The sequence below is a fragment of the Pongo abelii genome, chromosome 5 (assembly GCF_028885655.2).
Source record: "Pongo abelii isolate AG06213 chromosome 5, NHGRI_mPonAbe1-v2.0_pri, whole genome shotgun sequence".
NCBI lineage: Eukaryota > Metazoa > Chordata > Mammalia > Primates > Hominidae > Pongo > Pongo abelii.
The window spans coordinates 110,501,993-110,525,302 of NC_071990.2; the positions used below are offsets into that span (position 1 = coordinate 110,501,993).

Consider the following 23,310-nt stretch of genomic DNA (forward strand, 5'->3'; position numbering starts at 1 on the left):
CATGGTATGCATTTTCAATAAGTGGTTTCAATTTTTTACAGATATTTTTATTTGAGGTATAAACATTTTCACTTGAGATATATAAATATTTTTACTTACGGTATAAACATATGCTTGAGGTATACACAATTGTCAAAATGCATCAAACATCTAAGATATATGCATTTTATTAAAATTTAATAAATATATCTTTGATGTTCAGTTTGATGCTGTATAACCACCACCTAAAATAAGATATAGAACCTCAAATCCTTTTTACATTTTAGGGACGTTTTCTTTAATTATAGTCTTAGCATTCATTCTGTTCCCCTGCATTAATTTAATTCCTTAGAGATATGTATCATCTAAATGTTAAATCTCCTCTTTCTTTAATATTTGTCACTTTCTTGTAAATAATTTTTACCTTTCTTCATTTATTTTTGGTTTAAAAAAATTTCCTCCTCCTGAGGGAATACTTCTAAACTCATTTTACAAGGCCAGTATTACCCTGAATACCAAAACCAGACAAAGGCACATCATAAAAAAAAACTACAGGCCACTATCTCTGATGAATACTGACGCAAAAGTCCTCAACAAAATACTTACAAATCAAATCCAACAATACATTAAAAGGGCCATTCATCATGACCAAGCAGGACTTATCCTTGAGATGCAAGGATGGTTCAATGTATGCAAATCAATCAATGTGATATCGACAGAATGAAGGATAAAAACCATGTGATCATTTCAATTGATGCTGAAAAAGCATTTGATAAAATTCACATCCCTTCATGATAAAAACCCTCAAAAGACTGGGTATAGTTCTCCTAGTACTATGTAGCTACAGCAACCAGACAAGAGAAAGAAATAAAGGGGATCCAAATTGGAAAGAAAGAGGTCAGGCCAGGTGCGGTGGCTCACGCCTGTAATCCCAGCACTTTGGAAGGCCAAGGCGGGCGGATCACTTAAGGTCAGGAGTTCCAGACAAGCCTGGCCAACATGGTGAAACCCCATCTCTACTAAAAATACAAAAAAATTAGCCAGGCATGGCAGCAGGTGCCTGTAATCCCAGCTACTCAGGAGGCTGAGGCAGGAGAATCGCTTGAACCCAGGAGGCAGAGGTTGCAGTGAGCCGAGATCATGCCACTGCACCCCAGTCTGGGTGACAGTGTCGTGAGACTCCAATTCAAAAAAAAAAAAAAAATAGAAAGAGGTCAAATTATCCTTGTTTATAGATTACATGATCTCATATTTGGAAAAACCTACAGACTCCACACAAAAATCTATTAGAACTGATAAATAAATTCAGTAAAGTTGCAAGATACAAAAACATACAAAAATCAATAGCATTTCTATATGCCAACAGTGAACAATCTGAAAAAGAAATCTAAAAAGTAACCCCATTTACAAATAAAACTAAATTAACAGGAATTAACCAAAGTGAAAAATCTCTACAATGAAAACTATACAACACTGATGAAAGAAATTGAAGAGGATGCCCCAAAAATGGAAAGCTATTTCATGTTCATAGGCTAGAAGAATCAATATTATTTAAAATGTCCATACTATCCAAAGCAATCTAGAGTCAATGCAATCCCTATCAAAATACCAATGACAGCCCACTAGCAGGGTGGCCACAGTGCCATCTGCCTCGTGTAGGGCCCACTTCTCTGACCAGCAGACCCATGAATTACCACCTGATGCAAGCCCCTCCCACTGAGGCAGCCTCGCTGAGCCCATCCCAGCTGAGGTATCCCGGAGAGATCTTCACCCGTGTCCCACGTGGAAGATCAGTTGGCACCATTTCTGCTGGAGCTTTAATTTTTTTCTTCTTCCTGATTATAATACTTCTTTTCTGTAGCTTTAGCCAAGCTCCTGGGAAACACTTCTTTTGTCCTTGTTGGGTGTAGAGGCCATGCTAAGGCCCAATGGAACACCATGTTGTCACTGTTCATCCTATTTGCTCTCCTAATCACCTTGGTCCAGTGTGGGTGGGAACACAACTCTATAGTAAATATTTCGACAAGTATTGCATCAGGGAATCATCTTCATGGCTGCTGGATTTGTCATGAACATTCCCAGGATAGAGAGTTCTATCTTCTGGCTTACCTAAGAAATCTCACTACTGTCCCTGCTGACCTCCTAACAATAGTGATCTTCAAATCCCAAACTCCTACTTGTTGAATGGAACTCTCCCCCACTTAACGGATTCCACTTGAACCCCCTGCCACCATTACCTGGACCTGGGAAATTGGGTATCTATATCTCTAGTGCACTAATGATTCTATCTTTTGCATTCACTGTTGTGTTCATGACATAAGAGTGGAAGCTTCCCTGTGATGCTCTGATTCAACTTTAGTTGCCACGTTCCCAAGGCCACAGCAAGGTAAATGGGATTCTACTTGTAAGAGAGGAGACCACATATGGTGCCTTCCGGATCCCAACATATAAGGGAAAAACAACTGCCTAGTCTGGGAAGGTGAGAGTACTGTCCCCTTCGAGAAAACAAAGGGTGTCCCGCCACCCCCATTGGAACAGGGGAAAAATATCTCTCTAGACAAAATTTCACAGCAAAGCATAAATACCACACCCCATAGGGCTTCTGTTTGTGCCCCAACCGGCTCATTTTTGTTTGTGGCATGAACGGGAAGAAGTTACAACCTGAACTGCTCCCAACTCCCTAGGGAGTCACCTTTTCTCTTAGGAGTAGCTTTCCCTTGTATATCAAAAACTTGGAACAGAGGTGAATGTATGCTGGCCACTCTTGCCCCTCCAGGAGTCACTGTCTATAACCGCATAACATCCAAGAATACCAGAAGTAAGTGAGTAATAGGAGTAATTCTGGCAGGAATTGACGGTGATAGGACTAGCAGCACCCTGGGGCAGCTTTGCCTACCATGAGTCAACTCTAATGAACTTGACTCAATCCCTAGAATCCTTAGCCACCAACACAGGTCAGGCATTAAAGGGAATTCAAGAGTCCTTAGGCTCTTTGGCAAATGCAGTTCTCATTAAAAGACTAGCATTGGATTATTTACTAGCTGAACACGGTGGAGTCTGTGTAGTTATTAATAAAACCTGCTGCACATATTTTAACAACTCTAGGCAAGTTGAGATTAACATTCAAAAGATCTATGAACAAGCTACCTGGTTACACAGATATAACCAGGGCACTGACCCCAACTATAGCTGGTCAATTATCAGGTGCTTTCCCAAGTCTCACCTGGTTTTTACCTCTCATAGAACCTTGGATAGTTATCTTCTTGTTTCTAATTTTTGGCCCTTGCTTATTTAACCTCTTAGTAAAAGTTTGTGTTTTCTACATTACAACAGTTCCAGGTAAAAAACAATGCTGGCACCAGGCTTCCAACCTATCCCATCTACTGACCTGGAGAATGAAAGTGTCCTGCCTGTGGGCCCGTTACAACAGGTATCCAGAGATTTTTTACTCCTTCAGTGCTAGGCAGGGCCTATGGCCATGAGCTCCGCAGCCAGCAGTTACAGAAGACTGGCCTTCACCCTTCTGCAGCCCTCTTAATATTAAGGAGGAGGATCTAATTTCTGAGGGGAAAATGAGGTAGGAGGCAGGACTTGACTCCAGAGGTGGGGCTCAGACAATGGATCAGATTGAGGACTAGCTAAAATAAGGCCAGGGCGAAAGCACCTTTCAATCAGACCTGTCCATCAGTGTGCCATGTCAATCTACTGTTGCCATGGCAACACCTAGGAGTTACTGGCCTTTTCCATGGCATCTAATGATCCAAAAGTTACTATCCCTTTCCTGCATAAACTGCCCCTTAATCTGCATGAAATTAAAAGTGGGTATAAATGTGACTGTAAAACTGTCCTGAGCTGCTACTCTCTGCCTACGGGGTAGCCCTGCTCTGCAGGAGCAGTCACAGAGCTATAACACCATCAGAGCTGTAACACTGCCTGTTCAATAAAGCTGTTTTCTTCTAAAAAGGAATTACCAATGACATTCTTCATGGAAATAGAAAAAACAATCCTAAAATTTACATGGAGCCATGAAAGACCCCGAATAGCTAAAGCTATCTTAAGCAAAAAGAACAAAACGGAAGGAATCATATTACCTGACTTCAAATTATACTACAGAGCTATAGTAACCAAAACAGCATGATACTGGCATAAAAACAGACACACAGACCATCAGAACACAATAGAGAACCCAGAAACAAATCCACACACTCATAGTGAACTCACTTTTGACAAAGGTGCCAAGAACATAAGCTGAGGAAAAGACTTCAATAAATAATGCTGGGAAAACTGGATATCCATATGCAAAAGAATGAAACTAGACCCCTACCTCTCACCATGTACAAAAATAAAATCAAAATGTATTAAAGACTTAAATCTAAGCCCTCAAACTATGAAACTACTACAAGAAAACATCGAGGAAACTCTCTGGACAAATGGGATCATATCAAGTTAAAAAGATTCTGCACAACAAAGGAAACAATCAACAAAGTGAAGACATGGCTGGGCATGGTAGCTCACACCTGTAATTGCAGCACTTTGGGAGGCTGAGGAGGGCGGATCACGAGGTCAGGAGTTCAAGACCAGCCTGGCCAACATGGTGAAACCCTGTCTCTACTAAAAATACAAAAATTAGCCAGGTATGGTTATGTGCGCCTGTAATCCCAGCTATTTGGGAGGCTGAGGGAGGAGAATTGCTTGAACCCAGGCAGCGGAGGTTGCAGTGAGCTGAGATGGCACCATTGCATTCTATCCTGGGTGACACAGTGAGACTCTGTCTCAAAACAAGCAAACAAACAAAAAACCCACAGAAAATATTTGCAAACTAACCATCTCACGAGGGATTAATAACCAGAATATATAAGGAGCTCAAACAACTCTACAGGAGAAAACCTAATAATCAGATTATAAAATGGGCAAAAGATTTGAACAGACATTTCTCAAAAGAAGAGATACAAATGGCAAATAGGCATATGAAAATGTGCTCAACACCACTGATCATCAGAGAAACGTAAACCCAAACTACAATGAGATATCTCACTCCAGTTAAAATGGCTTTTATCCAAAAGACAGGCAATAACAAAGGCTGGCAAGGATGTGGAGAAAAAGGGACCCTTGTACACTGTTGGTGGGAATGTAAACTAATGTACAACCACTACGGAAAACAGTTTGGAGGTTCCTCAAAAAACTAAAAATAGAGCTACCGTATGATCCAGCAATCTCACTGCTGGGTATATACCCAAAAGAAAGGAAATCATTATATCAAAGAGATACCTATGTTTGTTGCAGCACTGTTTACAATTGCCAAGATTTGGAAGCAACCTAAGTGTCCATCAACAGAAGAATGGATAAAGAAAATGTGGTACATATACACAATGGAGTACTATTCAGCCATAAAAAACAATGAGGTCCACTCATTTGCAACAACATGGATGGGACTGGAGACCATTACGCTAAGTGAAATAAGCCAGGCACAGAAAGACAAACATAACATGTTCTCATTTATTTGTGAGATCTAAAAATCAAAACAAATGAAATCATGGAAACAGAGAGTAGAAGGATGGTTACCAGAGACTGGGAAGGGTAGTGAGGGTTAAAGGAGGGTGGTGGGGATGGTTAATAGGCACAAAAAAAAAGAAAAAATGAGTAAGACCTCGTATTTGATAGAACAAGAGGGCAACTATAGTCAATAATAATTGTACCTTTTAAAATAAAAATGTATAATTGGATTGTTTGTAACACACAGGATAACTGCTTGAGGAGATGGATACCCTATTTTATATGATGTGACTATTTCACATTGCTTGCCTGTATCAAAATATCTCAAGTACCTCATAAAGATATACACCTACTATGTACCCACAAAAATTGAAGCAAACAAAAAAATTCCTCTGCCTACCTTGTACTTCTTTTAGGACATATGTTGTATTTTTATTTCCTCTTGTGTTCCTTGTAGTTTACTCACTTTTGAAATTATTTGTCTTTCATTGCTTTCCTTAGCCCTTCTTTCCTCAGCTCTGTCACATCATGTTTAAGTTTTTCTAATTCTGATTTATGAGCTCTTTCATGTCTTGCATCATTTTCTTAATGTCTTTTAGCTTTTTTTTTTTTTTTTTTTGAGACAAGGTCTTGCTCTGTTGCCCAGGCTGGAGTGCAGTGGTGCAATCTTGGCTCACTGCAGCCTCTGCCTCCCAGGCTCAAGCAATCTTCCCACCTCAGCCTCCCAAGTAGCTAGGAGTACAGGTGTGCGCCACTATGCCCAGCTAATTTTTGTATTTTTTGTAGAGATGGGGTTTGCCATGTTGCCCAGGCTTCTTTAGCTTATTTTGATATAGACTGTTACAGTTTCGATGTACAGTTGACACTTAAACAATGCGGGGGTTAGGGACACCAACCCCTCAGAGCAGTCAAAAATCCACATATAACTTTTGACTCCTCAGTAACTTAACTACTAATAGTCTGCAATGGACTAGATGCCTTATCAATAACATAAATAGTTGATTACATATATTTGGTGTGTTACATGTATTGTATACTGTATCCTTACAATAAAATAAGCTAGAGAAAATAAAATGTTATAAAGAAAATCATAAGGAAGAGAAAATATATCTACTATTCATTAAGTGGAAGTGGATCATCATAACAGTCTTCATCCTTGTCACACTGAGTAGGCTGAGGAGGAGGAAGAGAAGGAGTTGGTCTTGCTGTCTCAGGGTGGCAGAGGGAGAGAGGTGGACGAGGTGGAAGGGGAGGCAGGAAAGGTGGGCACACTCTGTTAACCTTACGGAAATACATTTTAATTTCTGTTTGACTTTTTGCTTTTTCATTTCTCTAGCAATGTTTCCATACAGTATCAATCCTTCTTCCACTCTTTGCTTTAGTTTCATTGCTCTTATCATAAAAGGGTCTATGTTGTAAAAGAAGTCAAAAGTAGTCTTGAGTAACTGGAACCCTTCCGCCAGATTGTCTAGTGTCAGTTTGTTTCCTGACACTGCTCCTTCTACGTCTTCTTCCTCATGATCTGGCACTGGTTCAGAGGCACTCATCTTCATCAACTCATCTTTGAATGCCTCTGCTGTGGTATATATTAGGCCTTGAATTTCTCCAAGATCCATATCTTGACAACGTTCACCCCTCATCTTTTTTGCCATATCCACAAATCTCTTTCATGATTTCCTTGATGGGCTCTGTCATAAATCCCGTGAAGTCAAGCACAACATCTGGGCACAATTTTCTCCAGCAGAAACTTGTTTTGAGCTTGATGGCTTTCATGGCTTTTTCTATAACGACCATGGCATCTTGAATGGTATAATCCTTCTAGACTTTCATGACGTTCTCTCTATTGGGGTTCTCTTCCATAATGTTGACAATCCTTTCCATAGAGTACCATGTGTAATCAGCCTTAAAGGTCCTTATGACCCCCTGACTAGAGGCTGAATTAGACATGTTGTGTTTGGGGACGAGTAGACCACTTTGATGCCTTCGGTGTTGAGCTCATGGTGTTCTGGTGGCCAGGGGCATCATTGTTCAATATCAAAAGAACTTTTAAAGGTAGTCCCTTACTGGCAAGGTACTTCCTAACTTCAGGGAGAATGTATTGATGGAACCAATCTAGAAAAAGGGTTCTCATTGTCCAGGCCTTTTTGTACAACCAAAAGGCTGGCAGTTGGTGTTTAGGTTAGCAGCTTTATGGTTAGGGGCAGTCTGGATCATAAACCCAACTGCATTGGCACACAACAGTACAGTTAGCCTATTCCTTCCTGCCTTAAATGCTAGTGTTTGCTTCTCTTACTAATAAATGTCTTTTGTGGCTTTTTTTTTTTTTTTGAGACAAGAGTCTTACTCTGTCTCCTAGGCTGGAGTGCAGTGATGCGATCTCGGCTCACTGCAACCTCTGCCTCCCGAGTTCAAGTGATTCTCCTGTCTCAGTCTCCTGAGTAGCTGGGATTACAGGCACCTGCCATCACGCCCAGCTAAGTTTTATATTTTTAGTAGAGACAGGGTTTCACCATGTTGGCCAGGCTGGTCTTGAACTCCTGACCTCAGATGATCTGCCCACCTCAGCCTCCCAAAGTGCTGGGATTACAGGTGTGAACCACTGCGCCTGGCCTTTTTGTGGCTTTTTTTTTTTTCCAGAATAGGTCACTTTTGACTGCCATAAAACTTGTTCAGGTAGATACCCTTTTTCTTCTCACTTTGTTAATGACATCTTGGAATTCATCTTCTCCCTCTTGGTCAGAAGAAGCTGCTTCTCCTGTTATCTGGACATTTTTAAAGCCAAACTTTTTTCTAAAATTATCAAACTGTCTTTTGCTGGAATTAAATTATCCAGTTTTAGATCTTTTACCTTCCTTTTGCTTTAAGTTGTCATATAATAACTTTGCTTTTTCTCAAATCATATTAGAGTCTACAGGTCTGCCTTTCTTATAGCCATCCTGTGCCCACAAAAAATCTGCATTTTCAATACAAGACAAAAAAGGTATTTTGCAGGCTAGGCTTGGTGGCTCACACTTGTAATCCCAATGACTCAGAAGGCCAACTCAGGAGGACCACTTGAGCCCAGGAGTTGGAGACCAGCTTGGACAACAGAGCAAGACCCCATCTCTACAAATTTTTTTTTTTTTAAATTAGCCAGCATGGTGGCATGCACCTGTAGTCCTAGTTACCTGGGAGGTTGAGGCAGGAGGATCCCTTGAGCCCAGGAGTTTAAGGTTACCATGAGCTGTGATCACGCCATTGCACTTTAGCCTGGATGACAAAGTGAGATCCTGTCTCTTAAAAAAAAAAAAAAAAAAAAAAAAAGGTAAAAGTATTTCACAAAAAAGTGCAAGGTTTTCACACCTGATGGTATAGGTGCAGTGGTAGCTTCTCCAAAAAATGCTCCTCCAAGTAGGTAGTAGTCCCACCTACTTAGGAGGCTAAGGTGGGAAGACTGCTTGAGCCCAGGAGTTCAAGTCCAGCTTGGGGAATATAGTGAGACCCTGTCTCTATTTTTTTTTTTTTTTTAAAGAAACTGACTGTAAGTTTCTTTAAATGGACTCGTACACTTCAAATCCATGTTGCTGAAGGGTCAACTGTATCCTATGAGCATGTCTTTCTAGGGTACATTCATTATCAGTGCTGATGTTACTCTGCTCCTTATTCTCTTTATTCTTATAATCACCTTGAAACTTCTATTGTTCATTCTAATATAAAATTAGTGTAATAGTGGTCAGAATCAAAATGTAGTCATGTTTAAAAAATGCTGACAAATAGAGCCAAGGAAAGCTATGAACAGAGAACTCTCATACTTGTATGCCTGATAACAAAACAATCACAAAGAACTACAAAAGCCACAACCTTGCATAAAGGCCATTGCAACCTTATGCAGGAAATATCAATACTTCTGCAGGGACACCTGTCCAGTCCAACCTTGGACTCTTGTTACTGATCACGATAGCCAAGGATAATCATTTCAAAACAATTATGTAATCTTCCCCAATTTTCCTTTAAAACCCTTTGTCTCCCTTTACCTTCCTGAATATGCACATCGTTTCCTATGGCACATGTATGCCTACTGCAATGCCCTATTCCTGAATAAACACCATTTTCTTTCAGAGAACCTCTCTTTGTTATATAGGGTGACATTAGTTTTCCTAAATGTTTAGAAGATGTGTCTTTGGAAAGAAAGTAGATTTTCTAGTTTCAAAAAGCTCCCTCTTGCATGTTGAAAATCTTGCATATTGAAGCATGTGGCTTTCTTCCTTAAATTTCTGACTCTGTTCCTATTCCCTCTTTGTCATGATTGTCCCTGTATCCTGGATAATTTTGATGCCATTCCCAACAGTTCCACCTGCATGGGAGCCTGTCCTGGAAGAGAGCCTTGTCAGATCAGTTTCGAGAGTGCACAGGGGTTAGACTGCTCCTGCCTCTTCCAACCTTCCTGGGGGCCCCTTGTACTCACACACCATTGGCTACTTAAGGGATCCTGAGTACCCTATTCTTGGGAAGCCCTGCCCTCTCCTACACAGATGCTGGTACTGTGCAGATTTCATGGCTGTTGGTTTGTTGTTTGTCCTTACCTGTTTGTATTTTGGAATTTAGGTAGATACCTTGTCACCTACTTTTGTTGTAAATGTTATACAGGGTTATCTACCGATAGCAATCTTTTTTTTCTTTTCTTTTCTTTTTTTTTTTTTTTTTTGAGACCGAGTCTCACTCTGTCGCCCAGGCTGGAGTGCAGTGGTACCATCTCAGCTCACTGCAACCTCCGTGTCCCAGGTTCAAGTGATTCTTCTGCCTCAGCCTCCTGAGGAGCTGGGAGGTGTGCGCCATTATGCCTGGCTAATTTTTGTATTTTTAGTAGAGATGGAGTTTCACCATATTAGCCAGGCTGATCTTGAACTCCTGACCTCAAATGATCTGCCCACCTCGGCCTCCCAAAGTGCTGGGATTATAGGCGTGAGCCACCATACCCAGCCACCTGACAGCAATCTAAATAGAATGATTATCAAGGTACCAGTTCTAAGTATCAGCACGGGAAATTACAAGCCCTAAAAATATAAATTCCCTTTGACTCTACAATCCTAATTCTGGGATTTATCCTAAAGAAATAATATCATAAGGTAAGTGAAAAAAATATGTGTGTATGAAGCTGCTCTGGTTGGGCCTTAGGGCGCTTCCCCCCAGTCTGCTCATTTTTAACTCTTGCTTGTACTGTAAGTATTGCCCCCAGTGATATCTTATTTGGAATTGTGAAACTGTCCAATCCTGTTAAGTTTGAATAATCAACCAATATATAACTAACAAAAAGTAAAGATACACACCTTCAAATGTTGGTCCATAAATCGACTCTCCATCATCTCCTTTTCCATACACTATATCTGAGAAATAGCAACAAATAAACATTAGAATTTTGAGATGAAAAGATTTAGGATACAGTAATGATAGGGAAAAAATGTTGCTTTAAATGATGATTTCAAGGCTGAGGTGGGATGAACACTGGAGCCCAGGAGTTTGAGACCAGCCTGGGCAACATAATGAGACTCCATCTCGATTAAAAAAAAAAAAAAAGGAATCAGCCAGGTATGGTAGCTCATGCCTGTAATCCCAGCACTTTGGGAAGCCAAGGCAGGCAGATCACCTGAGACCAGGCATTTGAGACCAGCCTGGCCAACATGGTGAAACCCTGTCTCTACTAAAAATACAAAAATTAGCTGGGCATGGTGGCATGTGCCTGTAATCCCAGCTACTAGGGAGGCTGATGCAGGAGAATTGCTTGAACTCAGGAGGTAGAGGTTGCAGTGAGCCAAGATTGCGCCGTTGCACTCCAGCCTGAGCAACAAGAGTGAAACTCCATCTCAAACAAACAAAAAAAAAGAATGCAATATGATTCCACTTATACCAATGAATACAGTAAGTTACCTAATTGTTCAATATCCATACTATGAAAATATTACTATAATAATTTCACTTGTATTTTGTAAGCACCTTTACATTCATGATAATGGAAACTTTTGAAAGGATGAAGCATTAAATTATAATTGTGGCCACAATTTTTCAAAAGTATGTTCACATAAATTCTGCTTTCTTCATAAGTTATTCCACAGTCTATCTTGCTTTTCTGAGATCAAGATTAAACTAAGAGGCTAAAACAGGAAAAGTAAGATTATTTTTAGAATATGTATAAAAAATAGAGCCAGGCGCGGTGACACACCTGTAATCCCAGCACTTTGGGAGGCCGAAGCAGGCAAATCACTTGAGGCCAGGAGTTCGAGACCAGCCTGGCCAACATGGTGAAACCTGTCTCCACCAAAAATACAAAAATTAGCTGGGTGTAGTGGCTGGTGCCTGTAATCCTAGCTACTTGGGAGGCTGAGGCAGGAGAATCGCTTGAATCTGGGAGGCAGAGGTTGCAGTGAGCTGAGATTGCGCCACTGCACTCCAGCCTGGGCAACAGTGCGAGACTCCATCTCAAAAAAAAAAAAAAAAGAATATGAATAAAAATATAGGTGCTGCAAACAGAATTCATGTTCAAAATTTCATATCCTATAGTGATAACTCACTTATTTACCTAGCATATTGGAAATAAAGTTTCCTATAATGCAACAAGGTTTTTTTCAGGTGTTCACATGCTATGCATATTTTGGTTTAGGCAATGCTCCCACTATAAAAAGACTCCATGAACAAGTTATTTTTTATCTATCCACAGCTAAAAGAGGAGCAAAGCTAAAGAGTGGGCTCTGAGGTCTGTCCTCTCTCCCCGATCCTCCCCATCAGTATCTCTCTACTAACTTCAGCTCTGTTCTGCTCCCTCCTTTAATACAGTGCTCAATAAATATTTATTGAAGGACTATGCTTTTTAAAGTCAGTAAGAGCAATTTACCTACAATAAAAGTGTGTGTGCTATTTTTCAAAGAAAACTGATGCAACACCAAGCATGTAGAGAGAATTTATTCCAGAAAGGCCATGCAGCATTTAAATTATACTATTCAGAAAGCTGGCTCAGAATTTAATTGATAAGCCTTAAGTCTCCAACCTGACTCACCTAACACTCAGCCATGGTTCACTACTCAGCCCCAGGCAGCTCTCGAAAGGAAGTTGTCATGGCTGAAGGCTGAATCTGGAAATGGGGAAGCTGAGGGTCCCCCCACCGTCAATCCCTTGAGATCCTAGGGGTTGGTTCTCTCAGGGAAATCCACCCAGGTGGTCTTCTCCCCTGCCAACTTACCTACCCATTGGTCACATTCCCTTGCCCCCTCCCTCCCACACCCACCAACATTACTCTTGTCCTCTGCTTCAGATCTCCTAGGTGAATATTTTATATTGACACCATTTCAATCCATATTTACTATTCTTTTTTGTGGCCATAGTCCACCCTCTTGAATTCAGCCTCGTATATCTGATATTGCCGAATAGTGGTTAAAAGCAAACTTTAAAGTCAGATGATCTTTGATTAAAATGCTGATGTCGGTTACTTTTTCCAAACCTGTTTGCTTATCTGTACAAACAGGGATAATGGTAACTGCCTCACAGGTAGCTCTGAGGATAAAATGAAATAACACAGGTAGAGCACTCGGGCAGTGCTTGGCGGAGTGTCATGCCCATGCAGCATAACATGCTTCTAGAATGCCCCCTCTCATTATCATCATCTTCATTATTCTGCTCAATATGATGATGATGATAATAAAATGCATTAATCTCAAAAGATCCTTCTGAACTCACACTGAAGAAATGTCTTATGAATAGAGGAAATGTAGTAAGGGCCTTTGGTGTTCTAGTTCTATTTGATAACATAAAACAACTCATTCTGGAGAAGAGCTCTGAATGTACAGAATGTGGCCAGGTGTGGTGGCTCATGCCTGTAATGCCAGCACTTTGGGAGGCCGAGGTGGGAGGGTTACTTGAGGCCAGGAGTTCAAGACCAGCCTGGGCAATATAGTGAGACTCTGTCTCTACAAAAAAAAATTTTTTTTTTGAGACGGAGTCTTGCTCTGTTGCCCAGGCTGGAGTGCAGCGGCATCATCTCAGCTCACTGCAACCTCCGCCTCTCAGGTTCAACCGATTCTCCTGCCTCAGCCTCCCGAGCAGCTGGGACTACAGGCACCTGCCACAAAGCCCAGCTAATTTTTGTATTTTTAATAGAGACAGGGTTTCACCATATTGGCCAGACTGGTCTCGAACTCCTGACCTCGTGATCCACCTGCCTCAGCCTCCCAAAGTGCTGGGATTACAAGCGTGAGCCACCATGCCTGGCCTACAACAATTTTTTAAAATTAGCTGGGCATGGTGGTATGTGCCCATAATCCCTGCTACTTGGGAGGCTGAAGTGGGAGGAGTTCAAGGCTGCAGTGAGAGCTATGATTGTGCCATTGCATTCCAGCTGGGTGACAGGCTAAGACCCATGCCTATACTCCTAACACTTTGGTGGGGCTGAGGCAAGAGGATTCATTGTTTGAGTCCAGGAGTTCAGGACCAGCCTGGGCAACATAGAGAGACCCTGTCTTTACAAAAATTTTTAAAAATTTGCCAGGCATGGTAATGTGTGCCTATAGTTCCAGCTACTTAGGAGGCTGAGAAGATCACTTGAGTCCAGGAGGTTGAGGCTGCAGCGAGCTGTGATTGTGCCACTGCACTCAGCCTGAGCGACAGAACAAGACCCTGTCTCAAAAAAAAGAATGTGGGAATGCCTTCATTTCTCTCAAATCCATTCAAAGTCACATAATAATATACACTGGAGATGGACCTTATAAACATAAAAATGCACACTTGATTAGAACCCTAGTAGTTAGAAAAACACAGAAAAGTTCATTTAGACAATTAATTTAAAAGTCGTGTGAAAACTCCTACTGGAAAGAAATCCTATAAATGTAAGTCAAATGGAAAGCCTGAAGCATATTAATTATTTTGTATGCTCGAGAAAATTCACAACATGAATGAAATGTTTTATGAGTTATAAACATATTGTACTTATCAGCGGCTCATTCTTCTGTTTTTATTTGTTTTTACTACTTTCATTCATACCTCTTAACCTTCAGCCAACTCACGCCATAGCAGCGCTCATTCTTAAAGAGAGTCTCTGGACTATGGATTTCCACTTTTTTTTTACAAAGGAACACGAGGTAAGAATTTGGTATGTCCTCTTTAAGCAATAATATATGAGTTCAGCTGGGCACGGTAGCTCACGCCTGTAATCTCAGCACTTTGGGAGGCTGAGGTGGGCAGATCACTTGAGGTTGGGAGTTCAAGACCAGTCTGGCCAACATGGTGAAACCCCATCTCTACTAAAAATACAAAAAATTAGCCGGGCATGGTGGCGCGTGCCTGTATCCCAGTTACTCGGGAGGCTGAGGCAGGAGGATCACTTGAACCCCAGAGGTGGAGGTTGCAGTGAGCTGAGATGGTGCCATGTAATCCAGCCTGGATGACGGAGCGAGACTCTGTCTCAAAATAATAATAATAATATAATATATGAGTTCAATAGGTACTTTTTTTTTTCTAAAGCCAGTTAATAAAATTTTCCTCTATCCATTTTAAAGTGTGTTGGATGTATGGGTGAAATGAAATATATTTCTAATATACAGGTAGGTTTAATTTTTAATAGTTGGGTAATTGTTCTGTGACTAATGGGCTGTTGAAAAATGAATCTTTGTTAAGTGTTTGAATTTTCTTACTGGAATTATTTGGTGGGTCCTGGATATCCTCACCCATTATATATATATATCTTTTAGTCTTATGTAAAACATCATCATTTTTTGTGTAAAAAAGTTTATTTCATTTTCTTTGATTAACAAAGTGTTGGTATCAATTCTTTTTTTAATCCTTCTGAAGGAAGTAGGCCTCGAGGGAGCCAGAGGGGGAATCCAACCAAAGTGGTACAATGACTTGCTATCCTAACTTTGGACTTTAAAAATGCAGAGAATGTATGTTTCCTGTGTAACCATCTATTTTCCTTCTTACACTCTCTTTCTTCCTTCTTTTCTTTCTACAAGTATTTATTAAGCACCTACTGTATCTCAAGCACTGTTGTAGTACCTGGGATACCATAGTGAATAAAATAGATAAAAATTTCTGCCCCCATGGAATTTAGAGAAACAGACAATAAACAAATGAACTAAGAAACATATGGTACTATGTCTAATGATGAAAAGTGCTAGGAAGAAAGATAAAGCAAGGTAAGGAGTAGGAGGGTGGCAGGAGGGGTGAGCGGAGTGTGTGGACAGGAAGATGGCAGTTTCATATAGGGTGGTCCGGTAAGGCCTTGCTGAGATAATCTCTGGGCAATAATCAGAAACAGACAGCGGGGTTGGGGGCAGGGGGTGAAACAAGGGATACCTGCAGGAACAGGCTGGGCGGTATGTGCCCCAGGCAAAATAAACGAGGCCTCAGGGCCCATGCATGCTTGATGTGCTTAGGAGGCAGCCAGAGGCCGTGTGTGCAACAGAGTAAGAGGTCAGAAGATAAGATATGGGGAGAAGGGGCAGGCAGTGTTGACTGGGTACAGCCTGTTAGTCCCAAAGGGCAAGCAACAGTGCCTGGAGGCGTCCTAAGGCACAGCCCAAAACCACGTTTAGCTCCTGTCCTCCAAAATTCTACATAGTCCCATGGTATCAGAGGCATGTGAACCAGAGCAACTCCATCTTGAATAGGAGCTGGGTAAAATGAGGCTGAGACCTACTGGGCTGCATTCCCAGATGGTTATGGCATTCTGAGTCACAGGATTAGATAGGAAGTTGGCACAAGATACAGGTCATAAAGACCTTGCTGATAAAACAGGCTGCAGTAAAGAAGCCAGCCAAAACTCACCAAAACCAAGATGGCAATGAGAGTGACCTCTGGTCGTCCTCACTGCTGTACTCCCATTAGCACCATGACAGTTTACAAATGCCATGGCAACATCAGGAAGTTACCCTATATGGTCTCAAAAAGGGAAGCATGAATTATCCACCTTTAGCATATAATCAAGAAATAGCCATAAAAATGGGCAACCAGCAGCCCTCAGGGGCTGCTGTGTCTACAGAGTAGCCATTCTTCTGTTCCTTTACTTTCCTAATAAACTTACTTTCACTTTACTCAACAAACTCGCCCTAAATTCTTTCTTGTGAGAGATTCAAGAACCCTCTCTTGGGGTCTGGATCATGGGAACTGGAGATGCAGGGAGAGAGGATGTTTCCAGAGTTTGGCACTTCCAACACACCAGGTCATTGAATCCTCACCACATCCTGTGATATTCTTACCATTATTCCCATTTTATGATTAAGAAACTGATTCAGAGAGGCTAAGTAGCTTATCCAAGATGGTATAACTTACATGAATCAGAGCTTGGATTTGAATCTAGCAATCCAACTTTTTTCCAAGCCGTCCTTAACATTGCTGTCTCACCGTTTGAAAATATGATCCAAGATCTGTGCACTTTACTATTTGGAAATTTTACTTTAAATAAATAAAAACACAAACAAATAATATGACCTACTTTTCCCAAGTCTTGCAAGGGTGGTGGGAGCTAAGCAAAAACAAAAATAAAACGAAACAAAAGAATACAGCATCTGAGTCTGGGTGTGGTGGCTCATGCCTGTAATCCCAGCACTTTGGGAGGCTGAGGCGCGCGAATCACCTGAGGTCATGAGTTCAAGACCAGCCTGGCCAACATGGCAAACCTGTCTCTACTAAAAAAATACAAAAATTAACCAGGTGTGGGGGTGCGCCCCTGCAATCCTGGCTACTCAGGAGGCTGAGGCAGGGAGAACTGCTTGAACCCGGGAGGTGGAGCTTGCAGTGAGCTGAGATCATGCCACTGCAGTACAGCCTGGGCGACAGAGTGAGACTCCATCTCAAAAAGAAAGAAAAAAAAAAAGAACACAGCATCTGAAAGCCTAGCACACGAGAGTCAACACTGAACTCAGTGTCAGGAGCCCCTAATATTAACAGGCCCCCTTGAGAAATGTTTTATACTAACAAAAAATAGAAAACCATCTAAATGTTCACCAATGGGGAATTAATTAAACTGGTATAGCAATATGATAAAAAAAAAACTAGGCAGATGCTAAACATTTTATATGTTTATGTTCATTGGCATGGTTAGATAGATACCACATATTCAGTGGAAAGACACAAAATGGAAAAACACTTGAAAGTGAGGTTAGATAACAATAATTGTGGTATGATCTCATTGTGGAGAAACCAAAGGGAAAATACCTGCTTTAACATGTAGGATGCTTGGAATATATCTATATTTTTCTCCTTGTCAGCCTCAGAATGTTCCAGATCATACAAAAAAAATGGTAAACACTAATTTAAGCTTCTCCATGTATCATCGAGTTCAAGCAAATCTCCTTTGACACTAAGCCAATTATTTGTAAATTGCTGCCTGGTTGCTCCCTATGGACTATCCCCCAAAAGGCGCCCAAAATTCAATTCCATGCTTTTAATCAGACACCTAGTCTACGTAAAACCAAAGGACTGATCTGAAAAGAAAGTGAACATAGAAACCAAAATCCTTTAGACATTTCTTTTTACTTGTAATAATGTAACATGTTTGGTGAGAAATAAGTTGTTTTCCATTTATTATATTTTCAAATTCCCACTCTTAGTATACTTATTAAAACCACTCTATTTCTAGGTACTATGTATTTAGGTGAGCATTTAAAATTGGTAAAAATAAACTTGGTAAAATAAAATCTCACCCTACTCTCCTATGTCATTTTTGAATTTGGAATATTCCTGGTAACATAAATTAGATTTATTTATTTTAATAATTAGGGTGTTTTTTAAAGAATACAAATATCTTACTTCATTATTTGGCTATATAAAGCATTCTTTAAATATGTCTAATTTTAAGTATATCTAATTCTACATACATTTCATAAAGATAAACGAAAGTTTGGACCTTCTCATTTGATATTGCAATTAACTTGTATTTAAGATTTTAAACTTACCCCCTCCTTGTATCCAGCCATTCCGTACTATTCGATGAAAAATTGAATTTTTGTAATGTAGTCTTATGCCACGTTGAGAAAACCCTGCTTTTCCTGTGCACAAGACCTGAAAATTTTTACATGTTTTGGGACACACATCACAGTATAGCTACAAAATAAAGACAAAAGGTTTCAAAGAGTAAATATTTAACACTCCAACAGTTATAGATCCTACCCCCAACAAACTTATATATAAAAAAAGTATCACCTCAAAAATCAATCTTCCAATTGGAGAAGAATCAATACAAATGTCCAAAAACACGAAATCATGCTGTGAAGATTAAGGAGAAACATATAATGCAGGTCAAAGTCTTATAAGAAAGTTTTCAGAAATGACCAAAAATACAGCAGATACAATATTTTTAGTGATAAGATTTCAATAACATTACCAATGGATAATATTACAGTAAAATTAAGTGAATGACTTGTATTAGTTTATTTCATTTTATCAAGTTTTTACAACCCACTTTACACATTTTAATTTTTATTATTGTATTTATTTATTTATTTATTTATTTATTTTTGAGACAGAGTCTGGCTCTGTCCCCCAGGCTGGGGTGTAGTGGCACCATCTTGGCTCATTGCAGCCGCAACCTCCTGGGCTCAAGTGATCCTCCCACCTCAGCCTCGGAAGTAGCTGGAACTACACACGTGCACCACCACCAGGCCCAGCTAATTTTTGTATTTTTGGAAGAGCTGGGGTTTCACCACATTGCCCAGGCTGGTCTCGAACTCCTTAGCTCAAGGGATCACCTACCTTGGCCTCCCAAAGTACTGGAATTACAGGCTTGAGCCACCGCTGCACCCAGCCCACATTATACATTTTAAAAACCTTTCCAGAGTGAAAGCTCTGGAGAACATTAACCTATCTCACAGGAGTGAAACACATGGCCTAGATATCTACCACATCACAACTAGGTGTGGAAATAGCCACACCTAGTGTGGGGAAGAAAACAGACTGGGGATTCTTCTCTACTTCTCTTCTTTCCTGAGTATTTTTTGGGAAGGATCCATCGTGAACATCATGGATTTGGTTACTGTGCGTCCTGGATTTTCAGAGACAGCACAGATTAGCTAACCAGAGCCAGGCCACATCTGTTCTGAGTGGGAAAATCAGGTCCCTATATCCATAGCAGGTGTAGCACCGGAGACAGGGAAGAGAAGGATGCTGGGCTTTCAAGTTATATTCAATAATACCCTCACGTGCACAGATGCCCCCAGCTTGTCTTCACTTGATATCCTTTCTCGTAGAGAAAAACATTTGTGAGACCTTGTCTAGCCCTATAAAGAGGCATTCAAAATGAAAATGCTAGTTTCAACACAATAGCATTCATTTAGGGGCTAAAGCACATTTAATGGAGTACATTTCAAATCTTGGGCACCATTCTCCTACATTAAAATGCCACCTTGGTTCATGCCTGTAATCCCAGCACTTTAGGAGGCCAAGGTGGGTGGATCCCTTGAACCCAGGAGTTTGAAACCAGCCTGGGCAACATGGTGAGACCCTGTCTTTACAAAAAAATTAAGAAATTAGCTGGGCATGGTGGCATGTGTCTGTAGTCCCAGCTACTTGGGAGGCTGAGGCAATAGGATCACCTGAGCCCAGGAGGGTTGAGGCTGCAGTGAGCTATGATTGTGCCACTGTACTACAGCCTGGGTGACAGAGTGAGACCCTATGAAAAAAAAAAAAAACAAAAAAACCCACCTTATTGAGCAAGGTGCATAACTTATCCTGTCCTCTTTCTTAAGAATCTAGGAAACATATGAAATTAAATGTATCATATTTTTTATGTCACTCTAACTTTTTTTTTAATGAAAATACTGAAATAATGTTGTGCTATCTGGCATCTAGCAATGAAATGTTCCATCCATACTAATTACAATTAATTTGTGCCTCTCAGCTTCTGTACTACAAGTTTTTAAGTATAAAACAGAATAGTGTAACTAAAGAATAGGAGGCATAATATAGTAAACTTCAGAGGCTCAGGAGGATAAAGAGGATATATTGGAAATCATGGTTGACTTAGGAAATGGACTTACTGTCCATTCAGACACCATTAAACTTCCCTGTGCATCAAGATACTATCTTTATGAGGTAGTCCAGAATAGATAGTTCAGAAAACGCCAATAAAAGAGTTCAAATGAATGCAACACAAGGTAATGTCCCAGTCACCTAGCAGCCAAACAGGCAAGCATATTTATCTACCATATGGTTCTAACTGGAAGTAAACAAATCCCTAGGTTTTATTCAGCAAGAAAAGTCCACCCTCTGTGCAAAAAAAATCTAAGGATTGTCTCTGGAACCGCTTCATGACTATCCTCTATCCTCACTGCCACAAATTATTTCGGGCTTTCATTATGTCTAGCCCATGCTGCTATCCAATCCCCTGCTCCCAAGCTCTCCCCTACTCCAGCCTGCTTCTGCACAGACCTAAACATTTTTCCAGAAAAGCAAAGAGGATTACATCATACTCTTTATGGAAAGCTCTGTTGGTTCAGTTTCCTTCTGGATAAAATCCAACTCCTTCGTTCAGATGGACAATAAATCATAACCCAGCCTCAATCTTTCTTTAGGATCTATTGGATTTCTTTTTCCTAATTAAAATCTGAGTACCTTTCCTATCTGGAGAACTCCTCACAGGGTCCCACCACCTTCACTAGAACCTAAAGGGGCCAGATTCTCCCTCTCCCCATGCTGAGAGCACCAGGTTTTGGGAATATGACCTAGGCTTGCCAGCTAGGTGCTCCTGCCTGGGCTTAGGTCTCCAGGGAGTGATGAAAAGACACTGAAGCATTGAACAGTTAATCTCACTGAAGTTGGTGGTGTGAACAACGGCCAGCAGTGCCATGGCAGTTCCCTGGCAGCACATCCCTGCAGTGTGACTCTGGCCATGTCTTCCTGCTGCCAGGCCTCGTTGGTTCCCGCCTGTTTTCCAAAGCTGTTGGCCAGCTTTCCTGTCAATTGTGAGATAACAGCATCCTTTCAATATACACCTTTTCGCCTTCGATCAATCAGAGGAGCTTGGTAATGCTGGCACCAAGAATCTTGACTGAAACTCATCTTCCCAGCTTCTTTCCCCACAAATTCTGGCCTCCTTGCTGTCCCCCTGCCATTCCCAGGGCATGTACTGCTAGACTTCTGACCCTTTGGGAATTAACTGTTTGAACATTAAATGCCTCCCCACACCCCAGAGTTTCTAGCATTGTCAAAGTGCACTGTTTATTCAATCAAACACACACTGAGCACCTATTATGTTTCAGGTCTGTTTGAGTAGGGTTCAACAAGGATGAATGAGACAAGGCCTTTGCCTATGCACAGCTCAAATCTTAGCACTGGCTCACTGTGGTCACAGGCCACCATGGGCATGAAATGATTTTCTGCACAATGCAGTTGTTGCTACAAGATTTCTGAGCAGGATTGCAAAGTCCCTCCACCCCTAGTGCCATCACATCCTGATAGCTATCTCTCACCCCTGGACCTCATGCTTCATGACTATCCTCTGCCATTGGAAACCTCCCCACTGGCACAGCCTGTCTGGGCTTGCTCTTGCCAACTATGTGTTCATGTTTTTTTTTTTTTTTTTGAGATGGAGTCTCGCTCTGCACCAGGCTGGAGTGCAGTGGCATGATCTCGGCTCACTGCAACCTCCACCTCCCAGGTTTAAGTAATTCTCCTGCCTCAGCCTCCCGAGTAGCTGGGATTACAGGTACATGCCACCACGCCCAGCTAATTTTTGTATTTTTAGTAGAGACGGCATTTCACCATGTTGGCCAGGATGGTCTCGATCTCTTGACCTTGTGATCCACCTGCCTTGGCCTCCCAAAGTAATGGGATTATAGGCGTGAGCCACTGCGCCCGGCCTGTGTTCATGCTTTAAAATGTCACCTTTCTTCAAACAACTCTCCATTCTCTTAGCTCAGTAGCTCTTGCCTAGATGTTGGACAGTCTTAATTTAAATACTTCACACTCAAGATGAATGGATGATAGGTTTTACCTTCTCTGAGGGGGTGGTCTTTATATTTTAAAATAGGTAATTCATGCATATAAATCTCTAATGGGAAGTAGAAATGTCTGCACAGAGATGATCTCCCCGTGCAGCCCACGGGCTGTGAGACACACTTGCTTTACATACCACCATATTACAATCTTTTGCAAATGGAAATGGAACTAGGCTTTAAACTTAGTCTCCTACTTTTTTATAATCTCCTTTGTTAGGACATCAATAATTAATGCTAAATCAATATAAAGGATCAAAGATTCCATGATTTTTCTTTAAAAATTAGTATAACTTGCCTTGGTGTCTCTTAAGAATTTAGCGGAAAAATCCTCAGTGAGTGCGTCACAAAGTGCAGAGGGTTTAATGTCAACTATATCCCATACCTCGTGGGCCCATTTCTGCAGATCCAATGCATCACCCAGGAACTGACCATTAATAAAAGAAATCACAGAGGAAGAATATTCCCAGGTTTCATTTTTGAGTTCCTGTAAGGGAAAAGGACCAAAAAAAAAAAAATGTAAGAAGTGGGGGGAAAACTTGCTAAACCCATAAGCCAGAGCTTAGGATCAACTCTAGGTCTGAATTTGTCAATTCTAGTATTGAATTTTTTAAAAATAAGTTTTTATTGTCCTTTAGAATTTTACTCTCAGAAAGAACTTAACATTTTTAAGAACCTGACATCACTAAAGAATGATCTAAAAAGTATCATAAAAATGTTACAAATGAAAAAAAATTTATCTGAGGAATGTGAGCCCCTTTAAATTATCACGCCCACAAAGGCATTTAAAATGTAATAGCAGTTATGTCTCACTCCCCCTTGAGCTAAATAATTACCTCCACTTACTATGTGGGCTCTAGACTGACACCAAACAGCCATAAAAAGCCAT

General features: G+C 40.8%; 1 protein-coding gene across 8 annotated transcripts in view; it reads right to left on the reverse strand.

Annotated features, from left to right (window-relative positions):
- PPIL6 (peptidylprolyl isomerase like 6) overlaps positions 1-23,310 on the reverse strand; it is a 53,705-nt gene that overhangs the window by 21,518 nt on the left and 8,877 nt on the right. For 5 of the 8 annotated variants that reach the window (XM_054557997.2, XM_003776889.5, XM_054558000.2 and 2 more), the window contains 4 exons: positions 22,720-22,908; positions 18,634-18,696; positions 18,387-18,534; positions 10,779-10,835 (listed from right to left, as the gene is read on the reverse strand). In XM_054557997.2, the coding sequence (XP_054413972.1) occupies positions 10,779-10,835; positions 18,387-18,534; positions 18,634-18,696; positions 22,720-22,908 (457 nt within the window). The remainder of the gene's footprint in view (positions 1-10,778; positions 10,836-18,386; positions 18,535-18,633; positions 18,697-22,719; positions 22,909-23,310) is intronic. The other 3 variants (XM_054557996.2, XM_063724945.1, XM_054557998.2) reach the window with 1 other exon arrangement.